The 15,001-nt window shown below is 36.8% G+C and overlaps 1 protein-coding gene across 1 annotated transcript in view; it reads left to right on the top strand.

Annotated features, from left to right (window-relative positions):
• The first annotated feature begins 233 nt into the window (after window positions 1-233).
• APCDD1 (APC down-regulated 1) overlaps window positions 234-15,001 on the top strand; it is a 39,355-nt gene continuing 24,587 nt past the window's right edge. Inside the window, 1 exon segment of the mRNA XM_072411449.1 lies at window positions 234-489. Within this exon segment, the coding sequence (XP_072267550.1) occupies window positions 432-489 (58 nt within the window). The 5' untranslated portion in view covers window positions 234-431.

Below are 15,001 nucleotides of genomic sequence, written 5' to 3'. Positions count from 1 at the left end.
TCACATTTAGGTCTGTCCCTCTCCCTCCATTCAGCACAATGGCCTCTGGATGGTATGGGTCACATTTAGTTCTGTCCCTCCATACAGCACAATGTCCCCTGGATGATGATAGGGATGAGTTATAATGCAGTATTGCTGATCCCTGGTGTGGGATGTAGCTCAGCCCTCCCCCAGCACGCCCCTGTGTTTATAATGCAGAGAATAGGAAGGCAGCTCGGTCAGTACAAGGAGACAAGGACGGTGAGCTGGGCTTGCAGTCTGCTGATTGCTGTGCAGGGAAGGATCTCTGCTGGGTTTTATATCTATGGACATAGCTGGGATGGATTCTTCTCTCTGATCTGCCTGCTCTCTATTCTGGAATATAATCTACAGATCACAACAAGCTGTGTGTGGATTTCTATCAGTGGAAGGATTACTAGATCCCGGGAGATATGGAGATTCCCTGCTTTAGTGCCAGAGCTATCCTGCTGACAGTGATCTTCCTATCTGGTATGTGTCCTGGGGATCATCTGCACCCCACTACATATTGGCAGCCATTGGAGATGAGCTGGGGAAGGTCAGCCCATCCAAATTTGTTATTTCAAGTTTTCTGAGCTGATATGATGGGCTGGATCACATACTAGTATTTAATGTCTAAACAGAACTGCAGCAGCAGGTTTTCCCAAAAGGATCATCAGAGTTGCATTAGCAGGCTTACTCCTCTTGCTCCAGGCATCCCTGTATGTGCAGAAGTCCTTATAATATAAAGTAGATATGCAAAGAAGTAAGTAAAGGCAATAATGGCCAGGGCAAGTAAGTGGACCTGTGACCTTAGGTCAGATCTTTCATCTGAGAACTAGAACAGGTCAATTGGAGACTCAGGGAGGCAGGTGCAATGACCCTTAAATTGTTTTGTATTTGCCTATATTGGGATTACACTATCATAAAGTTGTTTGTATAACTTGACTACATTAAAAAAAAACACTGAGGGCCAATTCTAACAATATTTGGATGCAAGTGTGTGTTTAATACATATTGCACACAGTATACAGAGCATGCATTGCTTTAATTTGTATTTAAAAAATAAATAGTAAATTTTACTTTTATGCACCGCCGCATGTTGCAATGCCCTACAGTGCCTAAATATGCACTTTTCCCAGCACACACAAACACAGCATGCTGTTATGAACTTAGGCAATAAGACTGAAGATAAATTGCATTTTATTGCCTTAGGACTACATTGGGCAACATACCCTAATGCACCCCAATGCTTCTGGTGTGAATGGGCTATTGCCTCAGAATCAATGCACAGAAAACCAACTGATCAGGCAAAAGGATTTTTTTTTCCATTTTTCCTTTTTAATGACAAGTTGGTGGCTACAGTGTTTGTTCCCCCATATTGGGCCTAAATAAAGCTCTTCCATGGCTAGAGAGGATACACTTTCATCAGTGAAGCTGGGTGATCCAGCAAACCTGAAATGGATCTGGTCCAGGATTGAAAGCATTTGCTAACAAATAGCAAATGACTTTTAAGAAATCAATCCCAGGTTTGCTGGATCACTCAGCTTCACTGATGAAAGTGTATCCTCTCCAGCCTTGGAGAGCTTTAACAAATCAGACTCATTATCTTAATATGGGTTGCAAGTTTGCCCAATGGGAACTCCAATGTTTGCACAATGATCTTTTGTATTACCTTACTAGCCAAGGAGTCATAAATCTTGTGTATAAGTACATTCTTTTTTGTAGTGCTTGTATTAGATGTTTTTATTTACCTGCATACACATCTCATGGAAAGGCAATAATGACCAATAATCTGTATTATCCCTTGTAGACTAATGCACCAGTTAGCACAAATGTTAATAATTATGTTTATGTGACATTTAGGAGACTATAAGCAACCAAAATCTTTGTGCATTAATAGGAAATGTTAGATTAAAGGTTTTTAGTGGTAACATTTTCCATATTGGATGTCAGATAAATTTCTAAACAAAACAAATTCATAAATCACATTACTTTTAGAAAGGGACCTGTCACAATGAGTGTCTTGTGGAATTTAAACTTCTGTTAATGCTTTGGCTTCATTTACATAACCAGTCATTAAATTGCTTTGGTTTTTGAAGTTTGTTTATTATGAAATGCATTGGTGTGGATTATTTTTAAATGTAAAGTAAATGTGCTCCATGAACGTGCCAACATACAACTGCTTTGATTTATTATTCATATTTCCTGTACTTGATTATAGATAATGATTGAAAAATGTAAACCACAGGGCCAGAGTTTAGTTGTACGACCCTCTGGGCTGCACATTTCCCAATACCCTATAACAGGGGTTGGTACAAACGTCAGTCCTGCCAACGTGAATATGTGTTTACTTAAAGCATTCAGACACGCTAAGAAGTTTCTATTTATTTTAATTTCCCTGTAGAGGAATGGGTGTTTTAAGATAACAAAAGAGTCAGTTACTTTTTAAATAGGCTGCAATAATTATTGTACATTAAACATGTGACATGTGGGTATGTGGGTAGCACACCATACAGATCTAAATGGATGGCTATAGATGACCCTTCCAGTCAATTCTTCTTCCACTTCCATCTGTCAAGCCAGTCACACAGATTCAGCAGCAGGTCCCAGGGCAATCAAGGACAGGCAGATAGTCATTGGCTTGACATTCTCAGGGAGACATCTCCACCACCTATGGCTAGCTGAATTTCCTGTGATTTATTAATGCATATTGCAAAAAATGTGCTAAGATAATAAAACATGGGAAACCCTGAACACCTCTGTAAAAATTACCACTAGACCTGGACCTGTTAAACTTTATTACAAGCCTGGTGATTGCAGCACTTGATTAGTGTAAATGAAAAATATCACTGGTATTCCTATGAGTGGTACAATTTTAGCATGTATGTAAAGGCAAGTTAGAAAGGAAAAGGTGTTTCATACATTTCCCCAATATTTGCACATTTACCCTTTTTCTAGTGTTAAAAACACTTTACATAAAATATCAATTGATCCTGCTGAAAATCCAGCATGCTCATAACCCCCTGTGCACTCTACTGCTGCGTTATCACAAGTATAGGAATTTTATATGCCGCAAGGGTGAATTATCTTTAAAGTGTTAGTATATGATGATCCGCTTGGCTAAAGGTTTTACTAAATACTGTGCTGGTCTAGTTGAACTTTTTAACTAGTTTAACTTTTTCACCAGCCTGCTCAGTGTTGAACTCTTTGTAAAGTTTTCTGCTATTTCAAAATCTAAAGAATGTTTAGAATTCTCTGGTTTATTTATTCCACTCTGCTCTATATTAACAGCTAGGTCCCTGCAGGAATACCATGCAGAATTCCATTGTATGACAAGATCAAAAAGATGACTTAAGGCTAGGAAGCTGATTAGTAAGAAGTGGAAAAAAGAAAGAGATGAGCTTTGTTGTCAGTAACCAGCCAGATTGTGGCTGGAATTTTATTGGTGCAGGTGGGGAAATGAATTGCTTAACAATTGTCCTAAGCTTGAACATCAATAACTTAACTTAGAAGTAACTTTTAGATTGATCAGGCATTCAAATCAATGATTAGGTAAAATTAAAACTATAAAGCAACTTTTTACACAACCAACAATTAGAAAATAGTAATTGTTTAGGGTTAATATGTCTATACCAACCTTTCTTACCAGGGTTCTGTGGAACCCTAAGGATCCTCCTGAAGTTAGAAGGAGTCCCTTGTGCCAAAGGTAGTGGGGAGTTGATTATCCACGTATATTGATCACCAGTTCTAGAAGGCAATTTCCCAGTGACCACTAATGTGTCCATTCTACATAGATCACTAATTGTGTAGTATGACACTCTTTGTGTTTCCCTTCTGGTATTTAAAATTTGATCTGCCGTTGATGTCAAATATTTTATATATTTAAATTGTTCGGTCTTTTTGAACTTTCTACAACTTACTGATCTCCCTAATGTACCACCAGTTGTGTGTACAACAATATTTAGCAATGATTACAGGGACTAAAATTTAGTTTCAAGGTTCCTTTAGGGGTAAACAATTTGAAAAACATTGGTTTCTCCTAGGGGTCGGCAAAATTTTATTAAAGGCCATTTATGGGGTGGGCGGGAGCACATTAGGCCATACCTGCCCTAATAACTCCACCCACCACCAGGCAACGCCCTCCGAAGTGAAATCCCTCCCCTCCGTATGCATTGCGGAGGAGAGGGATTTAACTTTAGGGAGCTTTCCCTATTTTCTGCAGCGGCGGAAGTATCAACACCAGCTGTGGTAAATAGGGGAGCCACTGCAAGGGGCGGCACCGGAGCCAAGGGTTGCCGGCTGGCATTAGGCCAGATCGGCTAGGGAGCGTTAGGCCCTAACGAACTACCAGCTAGGCCATATCTGGCCTAAAGGCCAGAGTTTGCTGACCCCTGGTCTATGCCAACTATACAAGTTTTATGTGCTGTGCCTAAAGACATTTGTACTCAGAGATCTGGATGTCACCATTGTTCTCTTGGTATTTTTGACTCAATCTCCTGTAACAAGCAAGCATTTTAGGAAATTAAAAATAATCTTCAGTGACTTAAAGTACAGAAGCCAGCAGTTTAGAGTGACAGTTAAGCAATTAGCACTTTGAAAAGCATAGATCTGCCATGGCAGCCTCCTGTTGAAAAAGCTTGCTGTAAGGCCATCATCACATTGATCCAGTAGCTTTACATTGCTAGGCATATGCTACTTCAGTGGAATTTTGAATCATTATTATGATCAATTTAAGTTGAAATCTATCCTTGTGATCAACTATAGGCATCCCATGTTCTATTCACTTGTTTGATATTGGATCAGTATAACAATGGGTTTTGACATAATATCCAATTGAAATATTTATCTTGACACAAAAGGAGTTTTGATTTCAATGCAACAAAATGATTGTTTTTGATTGATTCAACATTCTCATCAAATTAATTAGTTAATTAATTAAACATTTTACACAGAACAAAGATAGGGAGTTCTATTTCCCAGCTTTCATTTACTGTTTGCTTATTTTGGGTCTATAATTGAGGCGAATGAATGCCAGCTTCTTCAGAACAACGGCATCCTATATATTGAAGTGTGAATATTTATATCACAACACACCCTAAAAAATACATGATTATTAATATTATTTATTATTATTAAACAGGATTTATTTAGTGCCAACATAACATACACTAAATACATTAAATAGGGGTGACAGATGCAGACAGTGACACAGGAGGAGGAGGAGAGGACCCTGCCCCGAAGAGCTTACAGTCTAAGAGGCGGGGGAAGTCCCACACAATAGGAGGGGTGAATGATGGTCTCTGGATGGCTACTATGGGCATTCTGTATACATGCTTGCAGTTTTGATAAATAGGCCCACTTTCCTATAGTTTATTTAGTATACCACTGAGTGACAAGGGGAAGTTAGAGATGTAAATCAGTTTCATGTTTGCGATTATTAGTATTCGCTGTGCAAGCACAGGCTTAGGGACACTTAACAGTGTTTTCGTAGGAAGCGCTGTATTCGTAATGCTGCATTGCTTCCATTGTCATTCTTAAGTCATTTGATTTCCCTTAGTGCTTAGTGGACTGAAAGAAATTCTGTCTAAAAATCTGATGGAGCAATTCAGGCATTTATCACATTGGTCTAAAGGTAAAGTTCCTCTTGTCGGTTTGTTTGCAAGCTTTTCTTTGTACTCATTCGCCTCAGTCAACACGTATTTAGCAGTGTTTGAATGAAGAATATGATTTAGTTGTGAGCCATGAGAATAGTTGCTTGCCAGGAGCATGCTGTTTGACTTTAGTGCATTAATCCCAGCTGTTTATCCTCCTCTTTGTGATATGCAATCAATCTAGAGCCTTGTCGTAACCTGCTTGCCAGAGATTTGTTCCAAATCTTTTTTGCTGAACTTTCTGAAGTTTTGGGCTGTGCTTATAGCTCATTCAGTTCACACACAGATTTTTTTTTTATATTTTATTTTCAGAAACTGTCCAGAAAGATGTCTGAAAAAGATCAGATGTGCAGAAGGAATTCCAGTGCTAGGGAAACAAGCAGAAGGAACAGTATATGTTAAAGATACACTAGCCTTTATTTTCTTAGGGGTATTTAAGTCATCCGAATAATGTTTAAAGGGCACCAATCATGTCAGAGAAATGGAGCCAGTTATTGTTGGCTTTGTAAACTGACTAGAAATTCTGCGTCATTGTCCCAAAACAAGTTTGTAGATCAGGAGTTCTGACGTTGTCTGACTTCTTTTTGCTGCATTTGCATACTTCTTTTTGCTACTTTTTGCATTTTTAGAAAGGATATTTCTTGAATTAAGTGAGATGCTCAGACTAGTTTTGGGAGGTGATAATGGTACAATATGGATATTGTGTTATAATTGAGTGTGAACACACACATTGCACATAGACAAAGGTTCACCTTGGACTGGTCTGTTTTTTGAAGAGTGAATAACTGCAATTATTGGACGCTCCATCAGGCCTTGTGTGTCTTTATAACCCATCATTGTCCCTTTTTTAAAAGGGCCATTCCTCCTACAGGAAAAGTCTCTTTGTCCCTCTCATCCTCAAACAGTTGTCCCTGTTTGTGGGTGTATTTATATCCTTCTCTAAATAATGTATTATTTATTTATTAAAAAAGTGTTTGCACCAAAACATTTGTTCAGCCTCCATTTCCATTTGTTGAAAAGCTAATATAAAGTAGTGGAAAAATACTCATCAGTTTAACCAATCATGTGCGGGTGGGCGGAGTTGTATAATGGCTTTATTGGGGGGGTGTAATTTTTCTATATATTCTTTGAACTATAACATTTCCTTCTACCCTAAAATTTGGGCAATATGTGCCTGTTTATTTAATAATTTATCTGTGATGTATCTTATTTGAGAAAAGCAATGACCTTTCAATCTGATAGGTTAAAAGAGAATCCTCTAATTAACTAATTTTGTTACTCCCAAGCTGTAATCATAGAATGAGTTTTTTTAAGTATTGGCATTTAGATCAATACAAAGAAGAACTCCTGGGTTTTGTTAACAGATTGGATTGGAAGCTCTGTTATTTATTATAAAATATTTTATTTATAACTATAAATACATTCTAAATCCAATCTGTTTATTCTAATTCTCATTATTCTTCTAATTTTAACAGATATGGTAATACGAGCGCCAGTATCCATTCATACAAATACTACTATTAAATCCTGTGTCTCTATGGGTCTGATTTACTAAGAAATAAGCACATATCCAGAATGGGTATCACTATGTACAATTACTTTACACATTGACCATGGCAAGCAAACATATGTGTATATGATTTTATAATTTGGTGCTAGTGAATGCATGTTTTAAAAAAGTACTTTTAGGCTTGGTCTAAACAGACGTTTTTAAAAACACATGTTAATGTTCCTATTGTGTTTATATGCATTTTTAAGCCCTTTTTTCAGCGTTTTATAGCTTGCCTTTAAAAACGCTGGAAAACGCCTTTGCTAGTCTTTCCCGCGTTTTTAACGCGTTTACGTTTTAAGTGCCAAAAACACGGGTAAACATCTCATTGAAGTCAATGCAATGCTGGGTTTTCCCCAGTTTTGAGGCATTTTCCAGCTTTAACCCAACGTTTAAATTTTTTAAGATAAAGCTCATAAAAGTGCCTTAAGAAAACGTCCTGCTGTATATTAGCCCATTGGAATGCATGGGAATTTCAAACAAGGACTTTAAAAGCCTCAGGTTAAACGTTGGGGAAAACGTCCATGTGGACAAAGCCTTACTAATTTTTCTTCTGCTTCTCTGTTTAGTGCCAATATTGAGTATTGTGATAGTTGCCCCTTTAGTTTTCTATAATCTTTGTTAGGTAACCATTTATTTCACTAATGCTGGCATGTGGCCTATTACCTATATACACATATGAAAGTATATCAACTAGAACTATAGTAACAGAAGAGATTCTGAAATGCAAAAACAAGTTGAACTTGTACTTGTTAAACTTGCTGTCCAGCCAGCCTTTACTTGTGGCCCCATCAAAGTGAACAAAGTATCAGTTTCATCTTTGCTTGACAATGCATCAGGCCACAAAGTCATGTTGATGTCTGGAGCTCTGTTATCAGACCTCACAAGATGTGCTGAGACAAGACATGTCTCTGACCTGCAGGAAAAAGCAGTTTGAGTCAGTCAAGCTAAAATGGATAGAGATATTGGAATGTTAAACCACTACTGATAATTTCAGAGACCCCTTTAGAGCGATATCTGTGCTTGAGACACATGCCAAAGGCATTATGAGGCATATGACCATTCCTTTTGATTTTTGTATATTATGGAGACTGTAACAAAAGAACTCAAGGTGCTCAGGAAACCATACACAAATTCTGGTAGTTAGATCTAGCAAATCTTGCTGCCAGAGTCTCCAAGACCCCTAGAATAATTATTGGCCTGCAGTTGACTCAGGCTACCAATTTCCACCTGTAATTAAAATGAATTGCTGGGTCTACTGACCCTTTATTTTTATAAAGTGATGTGATTCAAATCAAACCACTGAGCCACTCTTGTCGCTTCTCTCTGCTTTTTTGTGAGCTGTTTTATTGTAAAATTTATCAAAAAAATAAAGAGAAGAAAAAGGGAATATTAGAATTTTAGCAAACATAAACCTTAAAACACATAGCGTCTTAACGATGCCAGACATTTTATTAATTTGAACAATGCTGAGGCTTCTAAGCATTACTAGAAAAAGAATAACTAAAAAAAAATAATTCAAAAGGAGAAACACAGAAAAAAGACATCACAGAACAAAAAGACATATCCATCACTTGTCAGAGGCCATGCACGTTATGGAAGATCTCAGGATGCCCTCTGGGAAGTAATCTGAAGTTTTTTTCCCGAGCTTCACAAGTTAATGATAGCTTGTGAGTAAGCATGACTGTTATTGAGCAGCCTTCTTCCTGAAAGACTGCTGGGACTAACCAAAGAAAAAGAATCCTGATTAAATAAGGGTGGAAGAAAATAGCTGATTTTTATGTACAGGTATTTTTGAAGCTGCTCCTTTGTTTAGTGCATGCACCTTAGTGAGCAATCATGGTGCTTGTAACCTTATTTATTATATATTTTTCTCTGGATACAATGGTATTACACACCTTCTTTTAAGTGAAATATTGCTTATAAGTCACAAAAACAGCTTTTTTAGTGTACATTGCATTTTTAGGAAAAAACGACACAACACCTCCTTAATCTACTATTGATTCTGCCCTGCTCATGCACATTTCCTCTTAGTAAATCAAGTTTAGTTAGTACTATCCAGATTGTTTGTATGTACCACAGATATTCTAGAAGAAGTGTATGCTGTAGTGTGCCCCCAGTAACAACATACAGGGCAACTTCAGTGCAGGTAATTATTGCAGTTTATTGTAGTCTTTTTTTTTAGTCAATTTATTGTAGTCTTTTTCTTGTGTACTGTCACTTCCTCAGTAAGCAAATAACTTTATAACTATTTAAGCCTGTTTTCATACTGCTTATTTGCCACTTGGTATTTACATAGAAATTTAACAAACTAAGAGGAACAAATATCTTGGCCTGAGTTTTGTATGTGTAACTTTTCTTTTTCACAGTGGGCCTGATTTCTTAAAGTTCTCAAAGGTTGGGAAATATACACTTTCATCAGTGAAGCTGGGTGATCCAGCAAACCTGGAATGGATTTCCTAAAAGTAATTTGCTTTTTGGTAGTATAAATGTTTTTAGTCCTAGACCAGATCCATTACAGGTTTGCTCTGTCACTCAGCTTCACTGATGAAAGTGTACTCTCTCCAGTCTTGGAGAGCTTTAATAAATCAGGCCCGGTGTGTATATTGAACCTGAGATGTTGACTGGCACAGGATTTGTGTATCTCCCACCAAATACAAAGAGTCTCTGAGCTCCTAATTTTGTGGAGTACGAGCAATGCTCTTCTCCAGCCTACCAAAGCAGAGTGTTTTTATGAACTTTTATTAGTGTTCTGTTCTCATGAATGGGTAGTTCTCTTGAAGAGTCTTCAACATTCTCCATTGACACACAAAACAGGGAGAATGAAGAATTGATTTTTGCATCCAAGAATTACAATACATTACTCGCACTTGCCACTCTGTAGGAGGAAGACAACGTTTTCGCTTCAGGTTAGTGAACATAGTGGTGTCACTGCTCGTACCTTGACTAGCTGGTTGCAGAAATAAAAGCTAGTTACAAACCATTGTGGTCATCTTTGTGATGACATTTCTCAAAAGCAGGATTCCTCTTTTAGAGGGACAGCACTGTGCCATTCAGTAGGGTCCAACCTGGAAGAGGGCCACTCTTTTACAGTCCAACACACCCCTTGCAGCTCACAGCTAGAGGTCTCTGATAAGTAGCAACGATAGGACCAGTGCACAAAATAAGTGTTGTGTTTCTAAATGGAACCTCAACCGGCCAATAGGTGTTCTACATGACCTATATTTTGTCCATTGTGATAAGGCTCATTCATATGCATTTAATTCACTGCTGAAGATGCGGCTGATGTTAATAGACCCTTACTCTTTTATTGCACCATGAACCTAATAGCAGAGTTTTACATGCTGTATTTTAATTTACATTTATGATTTTGTAAACCATATTTATTAAATTTCTAATTGCATCTGGTGGAGAGGATGGTGCTTGAATCAAAAAAACAAGATTGTCTAGATTTTTTTCAGGATTAGATATCAGTACAGAGTAGTCACAGAGGTTGACAAATATTTCTTATTTCTTAATCCATTTGAACATTTTTCATGGTTGCCTAGAGGTACTTATCACTTTTGACATTTTTTGAGCTTTATTTTATGAACATTTAAGTTCCTGTTGCAGCAACATGATTGCTGTGTAATAGTAAAGACAGAATAGTAAGAAGGATAGGAAAATCTACTCTTGTGAAAGAAGAGACAGCATCGGATCTGACGTCTGTTTTATCTTTTACATTACATAATAAGGCTTGTTTTTGTCTTTGAGCTCCCAGTTTTGTGGAGTACCAGCAATGCTTCTCCAGCCTGCCAAAGCAGAGTATTTTTTATAAACGTTTATTAGTGTTCTGTTCTCATAAATGGGTAGTTCTCTTGAAAAGTCTTCAACATTGAGACACAAAACATGCGGAATGAAGAATGGATTTTGCATCTAAGAATTAAAGTTTATGCTTGAATCAAAAAAAACAAGATTGTCTAGATTTTTTTCAGGATTAGATATCAGTTCAGAGTAGTCACAGAGGTTGACAAATATTTCTTAATCCATTTGAACATTTTTCATGGTTGCCTAGAGGTACTTATTATCACTTCTGACACAGAGCTTTATTTTATGAACATCTAAGTTCCTGTTGCATTTTTCCTGCTACATGCTTGCAGTATATAGCTAAAGACAGAATAGTAAAAATGGAAGGTAGAATCTACTTTTGTGAAAGAAGTGACAGCATCGGATCTGACGTCTATTTTATCTTTTACATTACATAATAAGGCTTGTTTTTGTAGACCTGCCAAAATGCCTAGGTGCCTGTAAGCTTCTGTGATCCACCAGCCTAGCTCTCAAAAAGAGGAGTTTGTGGTTTGAGGGTATGGCAAATAATTATAAGGCTTTTCTCCCAGACCCATCTGCTTAGAATTACAGAGAACTTTTAATCCCCAGTATAACCTTGAGACAACTTGGAGCCCACAGGCAGATCAAAACAACAGCTGCCAAAGAGATGAAATGGGGAAACAATTCTGCTAAAATAAGTGTTCCAAAGTCATACACATATCAAAGACAATGATCTGTTCTTTGGAATACTTTTTATGTGTTAAAATTCATTCTACACTAAGTACAAAATAAAAAAAAAAACATTTTCTTATGAAAATAGCTGTGTACCGAGTATAGATCTCATCCATCATCAATGCCATAGTATATTAAAACATAATATAAGGGGGATTAGTTTCATACATCGTTATCAATTAATTAGAACTGCATGTGTATTACTGTTTTGCTTAACAAATACCACCCTTAAAATATTTCACCTCCCTTTAAACATTTTTTGTGAATAGGGCAGCAATGCAAAAGTATGTTTGCAATAGAGCTGTTGTATGTGTTTGTTACTCCTCAATGTTTAACCTCCTTGCAGTTAAGCCCGACCTTCGCTCGGGCAAAAAAAAACTGCAAGGATGGTTAAGCCCGAGATTTTGTACATCCTTACTTACCTGGTCCCCCTGTGCTCATCCAGCGTCGTCCTCCATCGATCATCGTCCGCCGATCTCTCCAGCGTCGGGTGCCTTCGTCGGGTGACAGCGGGACCGGTAAGAAGCCGGCCGGCATCTTACCTGGACCCGCTGATCGTCCCACGTCGTCCTCGTTCCAGCGCCGGAAGATCTCTGCAGGGAGAAGCTGTCCGGCGGAGAAAAAAAAAAACGGACGCTCCTCCCTGCGTGCGTGATGACGTCGGCGCGTGTGCGGGAAATTCAAACTGAAACTCATTCATTCATTTTGTATTGGATTCAATACAAACTCCTGTATTGAATCCAATACAAAATGATTAAAATAAATACAAAGTATATAATTGGTAAATTCAAACTGTCATTTTGTATTGGATTGGATACAAACTTGCGTATCCAATCCAATACAAAAAATAAAAAAAAAATAAAAGTAAATAACTTGGAAATTCAAATTTATATTTTGTATTTGATTGGATACAAACTTGCGTATCCAATCCAATACAAAATAATTCAAATAATTACAAAGTATATACCTGGTAAATTCAAACTGTCATTTTGTATTGGATTGGATACAAACTCCAGCATCCAATCCAATACAAGAAAATAAAAAAAAATAAAATAAAAGTAAATAACTTGGAAATTCAAATTCTTATTTTGTATTGGATTGGATACAAACTCCCGTATCCAATCAAATACAAAATAATTCAAAACAAACTCCAATAAATACAGAATCAAAGTTTTAAAAATTGCCACACTAGGGAGGTGTTTTAGAATAATATAGTACTTTACAATATACAGAGTTACTGCTTTTTCAGTATTTATGATTTGTTTACATTGCTGATTTTTGTGTTTTTCCTTTAATTTTATTTAAAAGTAATTTTTTTTTTTTTACATGATTGTGTGTTTCAAACATTTTTTATATTCATATTATCTACTAGAACCCCTGTTCGGACATATTTCTGTAAGTTACAGGTCTACAATTTAAAAAAATTTTTTATGAAAAACAGTGGATCACTTTTGGTACAGAAATCTAGACCTCAGTGTAACGCTTAGGTGGTTAACAAAGTATTATCAGTTTTATCCATGGGAATTTGTGGTGAGGGAATAGATCTTCACATAGATATCTGTACCAAATCTATTGAGGCCAATGTATGATCATCTTTCAATAATTATAAATATCTTTTGATATCTGCGAAGCACAAGATACTCCTAACCCCAAGCAGTCATATTTCCTATGAAGAAAGACTGTTGGCCATGCAGAGTCCCTTTGGGACTTTGGTTATCCCAAGATATTGATGTATAATGGATGTGTCTGTAACATAGATTGTTCAATATGGAGGCACTAATAATCAAGATATTATGTGATGGGCAGTGTTTGTTACTAAGATACATGTGGAATATCAGATCTTCATGTATTTATTTAAAATATAAAATATAGAGGTATTAGGTATTTGGAAGGAAACATGAGTTATTGCCATGGTAGTAAAGAAGTTGCTTCCCTGTCTTGCTTACAAATCTCCCCAGGACTTATAATATCTAAAGAAATGTATTTACTTATTTCATTGAATCTTAAATTTTATATAAGATCACCTATTTCTTGCATTCCTTTGATGCATGTATATATGATTAGCTGGACCAGATGCCGAGACTTGATTCAGTTTAATCAGAAAAAAAAACTTTCCATATCTCTTTTAATAGATCTGTGCATTTTTTTATTTTCTACAGTAAAGAGGTGATTGGAAGCAGCTCTCCCAGATTCATGAACCTGTCTTTTATAAAAAGCAAAGCTCCGTGCAGTAATGCAGACCTTGCTTCACTTGTGAACAATGTCTCTATTGGTGAAATGATACAAGTAAAAATACTACACTGCTCTCAGTAGTCCCTGCATCATGTCAGAAAACTTCAGCTGGAACATATCCATTATCACCCGTTCCCTACTGCTTACATGAAGGACTCAAAGGTCAACTGTGAAAATAATTTATACTAACAGTTCTGTTCTACTAGTTAATTGTTTACCCATTTCATGTACAATTTATACAGTTTTTTTGATAATGTATTACATGTGTCCCTTCTGTCACCTGGGTTCAGTGAAGATACATTTTCTCACTTAAATATAACGTATTTATAACCAAATATCCAAAGATAGAAATTAGTTAACAGTATGACTTTTTGTGATTTTCCATTCATGTGAGCATACAGAATCTATGGGAATCAACCAAAAGTTACCAACAAAAAGATAAACTTTTGTCCTAAAAATGGTGTTCTGAATAAGTCTTTTGAAAGTTTAATCCCTAGATCATGTTTCTTAACCACAGCACCATGGAACCCTAGGTTTCCCAGTGAATAAGCATAAAGAATGGAATACACCCAATTTGGAGGATGACAACACCCTAAAAAAGGTGTACAAGAAAAGGGTCAAAAAGGATCAAGAAAAGAAACACAGAAAAACAAGGGTGGGATGGGAAGGGATGTCCACCCTGGAGGCATCCAAAATCAGCACCCTGGAACAAGGCTCTTCAGGAAGCTTTAGGAAAATGGCACCTGGACTTAAGTTCTACTTTTTTTCCATTACAAAACCTTTGGTTTTTTGATTTAGGGGCTTGTAGAAAAGGACAAGATAAATATAATACAGGGTGGACTACTTAGTTATAAGGATTAGTTTAAAGATTAAATAAGTTTAGTGTTAGTTTCAGGCATGAGTGGCTAAGGTTATGTTTTAGTAATTAAGTGGGTGGTTAAATCTTGGGGTTTAGATTTGGATTTAGTCAGGTTTGGGGAGGTTAAAAGGTAAGGGCCTATTTTAGCTGACTGTTAAGAATTAAACGTTA

This window comes from Pyxicephalus adspersus, chromosome 5 (genome assembly GCF_032062135.1).
Source record: "Pyxicephalus adspersus chromosome 5, UCB_Pads_2.0, whole genome shotgun sequence".
NCBI classification, from domain to species: Eukaryota; Metazoa; Chordata; class Amphibia; order Anura; family Pyxicephalidae; genus Pyxicephalus; species Pyxicephalus adspersus.
The sequence above is the reverse complement of the archived record's forward strand: the minus strand, read 5'-3'. Positions and strand labels throughout refer to the sequence as shown.